We start from the raw sequence: 11490 nt of genomic DNA, 5'->3' as shown, positions 1-11490 counted from the left end.
CCCTTCTTCCAATCCTCCCGGCTAGATCTTTTTATTATTATTTGTTTCTTTTCTTATCAGGCACTTTACTTTCCGACTGATGCAATCCCATTCTGGAAACTTCCCTTTTAGGCTGATGCGCCAGCAGCTTCCTGGATGAATTTTCTGCCCTCTGATATGCCAGATCTTGCCTCTATCGGAAGCTAGGCTGGCAATGCCTGAAAGATTGCATTATTTTTTAAAAAAAATACGTGTATATATCAGCATATTGTATATACACAGATAGTCCTTGACTTACGACCACAATAGAGCCCCAAATTTCTCTTGTTCAAGGGTTGGGTGAGTTTTTTGCCCCATTTTACGACATTTCTTGCCACACGTGAATCATTTTGTAGTTAGCAACACGGTTGTTAAGTCAGTCTGGCTTTCCCACAGACTTTGCTTGTCTGGACATGAGTGGGGATCACGTCACCCCTCCCCCCCGGGCTGCTGCAATCGTCGTAAATATGAATCAGTGGCCTAGCATCCGAATTTTGTTCATGTGACCATGAGGAAGCTGCAACAGTCGTAAGTGTGTGAACACAGGTCATAAGTTGCTTTTTTGAGTGCCTTTGTAACTTCAAGCAGTCACTAAATGAACTGTTGCATATCAAGGGAAGAGAGAGAGAGAGAGAGAGAGAGAAACAGAAACACATAGGTTAGGATAGGATAAGAGATAAAAAGATAGACAGACAGATATGATAAAGTGATAGACAGTCAGACCTAGCTAGATATGATAGATAAATAATAGATAGATAGATAGATAGATAGATAGATAGATAGATAGATAGATAGATAGATAGATAGATAGATAGATAGATAGATAGGATAAAGAGATAGACAGAGATAGATGATAGATATTATAGATTTGATAGATATAATAGCCATAGATACAGTAGATAGATAGATAGATAGATAGATAGATAGATGATAGATATTACAGAGATAGATGATAGATATTATAGATTTGATAGATATAATAGAAAGAAAGATAGATAGATGATAGATAGATAAATAGACAGATAGATGATAGATATTATAGATTTGATAGATATAATAGAAAGATAGATAGATAGATAGATAGATAGATAGATAAATAAATAAAGAGATAGATAGATGAGATATTATAGATTTGATAGAAATGATAGATAGATAGATAGATAGATAGATAGATAGATAGATAGATAGATAGATAGATAGATGACAGAAAGATGGGGGGAGAGAAAAATAAAAGAGAAAGGGAGAAACAAGGATAGAGAGAAGATAGATAGAGATAATATAAAGAGATATCGACAAACAGAAATAGATAGAATAGGATAGGCTAGAATAAGAGATAGATATAGACAGACAGAAACAGACAGACAGATATGAAAAAGTGATATACAGACAGAGCTAGCTAGATATGATAGGCAGATAAGTAGGATAATGAGATAGACAGACAGATAGGATATATATGATAAAGAGATAGACAGAGATAGATGAGATGGATGGATGGATGGATGGATAGATAGATGTAGGATAGATATGATAAAGAGAGATAGATGATATATTTGATTGATAGATAGAGAGATAGACAGACAGACTGACAGACTGATATAGCTACAATTCCTGGGTTGGACTAGTTCTGTGTTCTCGGCAAAATTAAGATGTATGGATCTCAATTCCATGCTGTCTGGGGAATTCAATTTTCAATGCTGTTGTAATTTTGAACGGTCACTAAATTAAACTGTTTTAAGTTGAGGACTCCCCGTGCACGGGAATAAAGGTAGCTCAGCCGAAAGTCTATCGCCGCCACGCAGCCCCGTGTTCCCCACTGCCTGCCGCAAAAGGGGTAGAGTATGAGCTGCAAAGAGGCGCTGAAGGGGACATCTCCAGCGGCCCATCATTAAACTATGATGTTAGAGGATTAAGTGGAATAATAGCTGACAATATTGACTTAAGACAGGGCACAGTAGAGCCACAATTAACTCCCTGACATCTGGCAGACAGGTTTTCAGGTTTGATCAAGTAATTACATCAACTTCTGACCCGGTTGTCATCCCGAGGGGTGGGCGTGGGCCAGGCTGTTTTTTAAACAGTGCCTTCAAGTGTTCTTCTCGTGAAGATTTCTCGTCGTTGACTGCTGAAAAATTTTCAAGAAAGTGATGGGATTGAAGAGAGACGGTAGAAATGGATGAGAGAGACAAATCCAGTTCATATCGATCTATCACACAGTGACTCAGTGGCTAAGACGCTCAGCTTGTCGAACAGAAGGTCGGCAGTACGGCGGTTCGAATCCCTAGCGCCGCGTAACGGAGTGAGCTCCCGTGACTTGTCCTGGCTTCTGCCAACCTAGCAGTTCGAAAGCACGTAAAAATGCAAGTAGGAAAATAGGAACCACCTTTGGTGGGAAGGGAACAGCGTTCCATGCGCCTTCAGCGTTGAGTCATGCCGACCACATGACCAGGGAGAAGTCTTTGGACAGCGCTGGCTCTTCGGCTTTGAAACGGAGATGAGCACCGGCCCGTAGAGTCAGGAACGACTAGCACATATGTGCAAGGGGAACCTTTACCTATGACAGAGACAGCTTGGTCTAGGTACTAGTTAGCTAGGTACTAGGTTTAGGTATTAGGCTAGAAACCGAGAGTCACTGAATTCTAGTCCCGCCTTAGGCACGAAAGCCAACTGGGTGACTTTGGGCCAATCACCAGGAGACTGGAAGTTCTAGTCTCATCTTAGTCATGAAGGCAGGCTGGGTGGCTTTGGGCCAATCACTAGGAAGCTGGGAGTTCTAGTCCCACCTTAGTCATGAAAGCTAGCAGGGTGGCTTTGGACCAATCACCAGGAGACAGTGAGTATAATAAATAATGAAATTTGCAGTACGGCAACAAACGATAACAACGGAAATTTAATTTTTTAAAAAGGGATGATCAAAGCAAGCAATGAAAATGAAATATGGGGTGGATTTTATAAAATCAGTGTTGGTGGAAGGCAAAGGGAGTAAACTAACTCAAGAATATATGTTGCTTTGGAGGGGATAAGGGCATAACTGGAATATATATTGTATATCTTTTAGTTGTTATAGACAAAATATATATAAGGGGGGGGGAACAGGGTCTCCAGGGAGGTGGGGTGCACTATAATATTAGCTTTTTTTCCTTTTTCTTTCCTTTTTTTTGTATTTATTGTGTTTCCCTGAAAATAAGACAGGCTCTGATTTTCTTTTGACCCCTGAAATAAGCACTTGGCCTTATTTTCGGGGAGGTCTTATTATTTTTGAGGTGCAGGAGGCGGCGAGCGTGGTCACCTCATGGCTGCTGCTGTGTTGCAATATTTTCGGGGAGGGCTTATTTCAGCGCATGCGTCCCCATTGGGCTTATTCTCCGGGGAGGTCGTATTTTCTGGGAAAGAGGGTAGATGTATATGTACTATGTTTGTATTATTTGCATTTTTTAAAAAAAACATATTTTTTTTTTAAAAAGGGAGATGATAGCCAACAAAATCCCTCTCCCTTAGATTTATGGAAGGAGTTTCTCATGCTTTTAAAATGCCAGACTTTCTCTCCCAAAGATTTGCACCCAGGGAAATTAGGCTGGCTTTTGATCTTCCTTTCGAAACGCCGGGCCCTCGACGTCTTCGCTTCACGGGTCAGGGGAAGCCAGGTGTCAAGGCCGAAGCTAGCTTTTTTTCTTCGAGTGTGACAACAGGGGCGATGCAGAGAGTCCCTTCAAACCGACGACAAAGCAATTTAAAGACGGCAAAAACCACACCGGATTTTCTGGTCTGTGGCTTTCCCGTCTAAAAAGAAAAAAAAAAGAAAGTGTGTTTTTTCTGCCGTTGTTTAAATGGTGCTGTGATAATCAGGGCACACACACACACACAGCGATCCTGTGAGATCGGACAAGCTATCAGATCCCTTTGATTATGGATCTCAGAAGGAGATTGACACTCTTGGGAATTCAAGTTATATGTTTATCCTGCCTTTTATTGTTTTTATAAATAACTCCATGCGGTGAATACATCTAGCATATCTTCCTCACCTTCCTCCTCCTCTTTTCCCCACAATAACAATCCTGTGAGGTGGGCTGGGCTGAGGGAGAGGGGCTGGCCCAAAGACACCTAGATGGCTTTCATGCCTTAGTCAGGACTAGAACTCCCAGTCAGTTGATGATTGGACAAAGTCACCCAGCTGGCTTTCATATCTAAGGCGGGACTAGAACTCACCGTCTCCTGGTGATTGGCCCAAAGGTCGGCAGTTTGGTGGTTCGGATCCCTAGCGCCGCGTAACGGAGTGAGCTCCCGTCACTTGTCCCAGCTTTTGCTAACCTAGCAGTTCGAAAGCACGTAAAAATGCAAGTAGGAAAAATAGGAACCACCCTTGGTGGGAAGGGAACAGCGTTCCGTGCGCCTTCGGTGTTGAGTCCTGCCAGCCACATGACCACGGAGACGTCTTCAGATGGCGCTGGCTCTTTGGCTTTGAAACGGAGATGAGCACTGCCCCCTAGAGTCGGGAACGACTAGCACATATGTGCGATATGTACCTTTACTTTACAGTACTGGGGAAAAAATATCAAGCAGACATGGGAGAGACAAGGGGAAAAAAACTGGAAGAGGAAAACAAATTGAAGTCTACTTTTGATTTTTTTGGGGGAAGGAAAAGTTATCCCAAATCAACCACAGCTCCTACAAATTCAACTGAAAACTATTTTTTTTTTAATCCTTCTATGAACTTGCCTACCATCCATTCCTTCTGGTCAATAAGGAACCAGCAAGCATCAGACCTGTCTACTCCAGCGAGTGGTTTTATACACAAGTCTTCATCAGCCGGTGTCCCGTGATTTTGTGCAGATTCCTGCACACCCAGGAGATCTTTTGCGACGTTGGTTGGGTTTTTGGCATTGAAACGAGGCTGCTTGAAGTGGTTGTTGGAAACAAGCCATCCCTGAAAGGCACAAGGCAGAAGTTCTCAGAAAAAGACCAGAGATTTTGGGGGACCATCTATACCCCCTGCTTTGACACCAGTTCCAACTCATCAACATCCATCTAGATGTCGTCCTCCGATGTAATCAACAGGAAGAGTGAAGATTCCAGAAGTGGGTCTGGTTGGCAGAAGGCTTCCACTGGAGTTGGTTTGGTGACTCTAAAAAATAATAATAATATTGGCAACGTTAAGGACATTGACTTCAATGGGAGACTTGGGTAGAGGGAATGTAGGTTCATTTCACAGACACCAGGTCATTATAGAGGTCTATGGATATTCTCAGTCATTCAGTTGTGGTTGCCCCCAAAGGCATTTTTTTCAAGAGGCAACTGGAGAAGAAAGAAAGACAGAGACAGAGACAGAAAAGGAAGGAAGGAAGGAAGGAAGGAAGGAAGGAAGGAAGGAAGGAAGGAAGGAAGGAAGGAAGGAAGGAAGGAAGGAAGGAAGAGTGTTGTGGCCCGTCAGCAGCCCGCGAACCTGGCAGCAGATTCGGACAGTGAGGAGGTTGGGGAGGAACATGGGCCAGTCCTGGAGTCTGGGGAAGGCTCTGTTGAGGGCTCTGTGTCGGAGGCAGAGAGGGCCATAGAAATAGCCGCGGATGGCATTTTGCTAGCAGTGCTGCTGGTTTTTATTATCATTTGATATCACTTAACTCCTGGGCTAATCTCTTAGCCAGCATCTCCACCTTCTGGCTGAGATGAAAATGTGAAGCCGTTCCTAGAAAATAAGAATAATCTCTTCTACAATCAGCAAAACGAGAAACACGCAGAGAGTCCTCGAATTACAACTTTGACCGTTCAAAGTTTCGACGGCGCTGGAAAAAGAGACGTATGGCCATTTTTCATGGTTACGACCTTTGAAGCATCCCCACAATCACGTGGTCAAAATTCAGGCGCTGGTTCGCATTTATGACGGCTGTCGTGTCCTGGGGTCACGTGATCCGCTTTTGCGACCTTCTGAAAAGCAAAGCCAATGGGGAAGCCAGATTCACTTAACAACTGACTTACTAACTTATCCACTGCAGTGGTTCGCTTAGCCACCGGGGGAAGAAAGATTTGTAAAATGGGACAAAACTCACTGCACAAATGTCTCACTGAACAACAGAAATCTTGGGCTCCCTTGTGGTCGTAAATCGAGGACTTCCTGTAGGTTATTTTAAATATTCCATTTTGCTTTTCCACCTGTAGCTCCTTCTCAACCAGGCCAGTCAAATTCCCACCCATAGCAACATTGCAAGACAACACATATGATTACGGGATGAAACTTGTCCTTGATTTATGGTCTCACAACTGGGACTAGAATTTCGGTTGTTAAGCGAGTCAAATGCAAAGAAGTCAGTTGTTAAGTGAGCTGGGTCCGATTTTGCAACCTTATGCCCCCCCCCCCATGGTTGTTCAGTGAATCAGGAAGTCCTTAAGCGAATCTGGGTTATTCCATCCACTTTGCCCAGGGGAAGCTGTTTGAGAAGGTCACAACTGGCCATCACCTGTCCTGGGATGCTACAATCATCATAAAAATATGCATTTGTCAAGCCTCTGAATTTTGATCACGTGATTAGGAGGATGTTGCAAGAGTTGTAAGTACGAGGACCAGTTGCAAGTTACTTTTTTTCCACTATTGTTTTTAATAATAATTCAAGGATTATCCGAATTTTAATAATTCAAGGACTAACTGAATTTTAATAATTCAAGCATTATTTGAATTTTAATAATAATTCAAGCATTATCTGAATTTTAATAATAATAATTCAAGGACTAACTGAATTTTAATAATAATTCAAGGATTATCCAAATTTTAATAATAATTCAAGGATTATCGGAATTTTAATAATAATTCAAGGATTATCCGAATTTTAATAATAATTCAAGGATTATCCAAAGTTTAATAATAATTCAAGCATTATCCGAATTTTAATAATTATTCAAGCATTATCCAAATTTTGATAATAATTCAAGGATTATCTTAATTTTAATAATAATTTAAGCATTATCCAAATTTTAATAATAATTCAAGCATTATCTGAATTTTAATAATAATTCAAGGATTATCCAAATTTTGATAATAATTCAAGGATTATCTTAATTTTAATAATAATTTAAGCATTATCCGAATTTTGATCGCATGACTATGGAGAACTTGCAAGAGTTGTAAGTGCAAGGACCATTTGTAAGTTACTTTTTTCCAGTGGTGTTGTAACTTTGAACAATCACTAAATGAGCAGTAATAATTCAAGGACTTCCTGCATCCCATTTTGGGGTTGGGTGAAAGGCGTTGTGAAGGGACCAATGAAAGAATTGAAACAATAGACCTCTAGATGTTGACGTTCTCCTTCCTTCTCTTCTGGAGGCTTCTGCCCAGCTTGGTTGACCAAGGATGGCACTTAACCTCAGCAGCCCGTGACGGTCGGATCCAACCCTGATCTCTTGGTGATGTGCAACTTAGCCACTTCTTCGGCGCAGGTGGGGTGAATCCCAACTGTTTGCATCATTTGAGAATAAGTAGCACCGCATCTGCAGAAGACAAGTGGAGAGCAAAAGAGAAGAAAATGAAGAGGGGGAAAAGGAATCTTTATGTGTTATCCCAGCCATTTTTCTCCAGAATTAACTTGGTTCTTCATTAAGAAAATCCACCACCTTAAAAGGTTGACTAGAAGACCTCTAGGGTCCTTTCCATTCCTATGATTCTATGTTCCGTATAGATCTCTTTCCCTCCCTCTCAATTCTCAACCATTGGTCAACCTTGGTCCCCTTTCGCTCCTCTTTTACTCCCTATGGGAGGGTCCATTCATTGTCCACCTGTGGCCTTACTCCCAAGTTGACTCCTGTTCTTTAGCTGTTCCCTTCTTCTAGCAACTCTGTGCATGCGCACACTGGGAACAGGCTCCAGCTGTTCTTCTGCCTCACTGATGTCTGACTCTGAAGGCAGCTGATAACTGGCATACGGCTCTGGCCTCCTCTCTGTCTCCAACAAAGAGCCCTCATCAGAGCCTTCCTCAGGCTCCAGGACTGGCCCATGCCCCCCGCCCCAACCTCCTCTCTCTCCGAATGGGCCACAACACCTCTGAATCTTAAAGTAAGAATTGTTTATTGTATTGCTGTTTCCTGATTCTTTTATTGGAATGCTTTTATGACAATCTGAAGAACAGCAAAATGCTGAATTTTTTCCCCCACTCCAAAGCTCTAGTGATTCCCTCTTTGTCAAAAGAGAAACGAAATCAAAACAAGGTTTTAGTCTTCAGTCTTTTAAAGAAAAGCTTCTGGATGATCATTTATTATCCCGAGAATAGGAAAGAAGAAGAAAAAAAATAACAAAGGAAAGCCCTTTCCCCCTTTGTTACACTTTGAAGAGTCAGCAACAGCTGGACTGCAAAGCTAATTTTTCATATGCTTTTTTTTTCCCAGGACAGGGAAGGGATTAAAAAAAAGGGGGCAGGTTTTGCCAAGAAGTCTATTTCGTAAACATAAAACCCAAAAGCCGATACGTCCTTTCCAAAGCTGCACTTTTATTAATAAAGGATGCCCCTATTTTTTCATCGAACTAAAGGAAATAACAACATAAAAGAAACCCCAAACACTGGATATGATTTAGTCTGGCTAAAATGGCAATCACTATCTTTTTTTTTATTATCTTGGAAAGATTTGAAAGAGGAGGGTTAAGAAACAAGGCAGCTGGAAGAGGGGGAGGATGAACGGGTGGTGGTGGCATGCTTTAGAATAGAATAGAATAACAGAGTCGGAAGGGACCTTGGAGGTCTTCTAGTCCAATCCCCCGCTTAGGCAGGAAACCATACACCACTTTAGACAAAGGGTTATCCAACATCTTCTTAAAAACCTCCAGTGTTGTAGCATTCACAACTTCTGGAGGCAAGTTGTCCCACTGATTAATTGTTCTCACTGTTAGAAAGTTTCTCCTCAGTTCTAAGTTGCTTCTCTCCTTGATTAGTTTCCACCCATTGCTTCTTGTCTTGCCCTCAGGTGCTTTGGAGAGTAGCTTGACTCCCTCTTCTTTGGGGCAACCTCTGAGATATTGGAAGACTGCTATCATGTCTCCCCTAGTCCTTCTTTCTATTAAACTAGACATACTCAGTTCCTGCAACCGTTCTTCATATGTTTTAGCCTCCAGTCCCCTAATCCTCTTTGTGGCTCTTCTCTGCACTCTTTCTAGAGTCTCCACATCTAAACTTAAACTTACTTGATTCCAAGAGCGAAGCCTTGGATAACTTCACCTGCATTTGGGCCAATGAAATGAAGGCCCAGGATCCGCTGATCTTTTTCACGCAGGCACACCATCTGCAAAGAATTCACAAAGAACAGGGAGTTTCCAACTAGCTGGGATTAGAGAGAATTAATAGAGTAGAGTAGAATAGAATAGAAACAGTAACATTAGAATAAGAATAGAATAGAGAATAGAATTAGAATTAGAATAAGAATAGAATAGCCTATAGAATAAGAATAGCAAATAGAATAGAATTAGAATAAGAATAGAATAGAGAATAGAATAGAATATAGAATAAGAATAGAATAAGAATAGAATTAGTATAGAACAGAATTAGAATAGAATAGAACAGAATAGAATATAGAATAAGAATAGAATAGAATTAGAATAAGAGTAGAATAGAGAATAGAATAGAATAGAATAGAATTAGAATAGAACAGAATTAGAATAGAACAGAATAGAATAGAATATAGAATAAGAATAGACTAAAGAAGAGGAGAAGAGGAGAATAGAATAGAACAGAATTAGAATAGAAAAAGAATAGAATATAGAATAAAATAAGAATAGAATAAGAATAGAATAGACGAGACAAGGAGGAGGAGAGATTATAATATTTGTCTCCTTTGGGGAGGAAGGAAGATGGAAGGGTCAAGAAAAAAGCCTTGAGGCACCATGCATGAGTAGGCAGCAATATACATTTTCTAAATAAATAAATAAAAAGAAAAAGGTGCTTTATGTTTTTTAGTTTTTTAAAAACCCTTGTACGACCCCAGAGACCGTAAGCCCCTTGAACCGAAGGAAACATTATGAAGGCCAACTTACTTTTATGTAGCACTGAGTAGCATCTCTTTCGGCCACAACAAATTCCAAAGGTTTATAAAATGCGTGGTATACCTGAAAGAGAGTTGTTATTCCATCACAAAGCTAAAAATACTTGCATTGAGATTGGGAATAGTAACAGAAATTTGCAGATCTGAATTTTTCTCTCTCTCGATTTTCTCTCTCTCTCTCTCTCTTTTTTTCTCTCTGTCTGTTTTCTCTCTCAATCTCTGTTTTTTTCTCTCTCTCAATCTCTCTGTTTTCTCCCTCTCTCTCCCTCTCTCTTTCTCAATCTCTCTGTTTTCTCTCTCTCAATCTCTCTCTTTTTCAATCTCTCTCTCTCTCAATCTGTCTCTGTTTTCTCTCTCTCAATCTGTCTCTCTCAATCTGTCTCTCTCAATCTGTCCCTCAGTTTTCTCTCTCTCAATCTCTCTCTTCCTCAATCTCTCTCTCTCTTTGTTTTCTCTCTCTCAATCTCTCTCTCTCAGTTTTGTCTCAATCTCTCTCTTTCTCTCTCAATCTCTCTCTCAGCTTCTCACAATCTCTGTTTCAATCTCCGTCGGTCTCGTTCTACTTTATTCCACCATTTTCCCCGCCATAAGCCCACTCTCAAAGTGCCTACCCCAAGATCCCCTTTCCTGGATTTTACCTAACCAGCTTCTAAAAGTTTGTTTCCCCCCAAAGGCTGAAAAACACAACGCAGAAAACACCACCATAAACTGGCTACATCGTTTTCCGATGACCAGAAATCTTGGATGATAGCCTACCTCTATGTTATCTGGACCGTATCGGTGGACAGAAGCTTCTTCTGAGATGCCAACGCTACCATATTCTAGAGGGGTGAACACTGTCGTAGGTACCTACAGGTAGAAGTTGAAACCAGACCGTTAGTTATTAACCAAAGAGGTTAGGTCTTCCAGCATCTTGCATTTTCAGCAATGTAAGCTTGCAGGATTTACTACCACGTTTCCCCGAAAATAAGACAGGGTCTTATTTTCTTTTGACCCCTGAAATAAGCGCTTGGCCTTATTTTCGGGGAGTCTTATTATTGTTGAGGTGCGGGAGGTGGTGAGCGTGGTCACCTCGTGGCTGCTGCTGTGTTGCAATATTTTTGGGGAGGGCTTATTTTAGTGCATGTGCTCAAAAGCCCCGATTGGGCTTATTATCCGGGGAGGTCTTAATTTCGGGAAAACGAGGTATTTCCAGATACGGGTAAATCCTCGAATTTCAACCACAACCGAGCCCAAAACTTCCATTGCTAATCAAGACCGTTGCCAAGAGGATTTTGTCCCCTTTTAAGATGGTTCTTGCCACGGTTATTAAGTGAATCTGGCTTCCCCCTTTGCTTGTCAGAAGGTCGCAAAAGGGGATCATGTGACCCCTGCAACCGTCATAAATAGGAATAGCTGCCACGCATCTGAATACTGATTACCTGATAGTATAGTTAGACCATGTATAATTGACAGACTGGATTTTAT

The 11490-nt window shown here is 41.2% G+C and overlaps 1 protein-coding gene across 1 annotated transcript in view; it reads right to left on the bottom strand.

Annotated features, from left to right (window-relative positions):
• Positions 1-4687: 4687 nt before the first annotated feature.
• Positions 4688-11490, bottom strand: part of TXNRD2 (thioredoxin reductase 2) — a 35972-nt gene continuing 29169 nt past the window's right edge. The window contains exons 13-17 of the mRNA XM_081966527.1: positions 10780-10872; positions 10016-10087; positions 9170-9267; positions 7287-7488; positions 4688-5137 (exon numbers count right to left, since the gene is read on the bottom strand). Of these exons, the coding sequence (XP_081822653.1) occupies positions 7365-7488; positions 9170-9267; positions 10016-10087; positions 10780-10872 (387 nt within the window). The 3' untranslated portion in view covers positions 4688-5137; positions 7287-7364. The remainder of the gene's footprint in view (positions 5138-7286; positions 7489-9169; positions 9268-10015; positions 10088-10779; positions 10873-11490) is intronic.

Source organism: Natrix helvetica (assembly GCF_964273705.1).
Source record: "Natrix helvetica genome assembly, chromosome: 14".
NCBI classification, from domain to species: domain Eukaryota; kingdom Metazoa; phylum Chordata; class Lepidosauria; order Squamata; family Natricidae; genus Natrix; species Natrix helvetica.
This window is presented reverse-complemented; position numbering and strand designations above follow the sequence as displayed.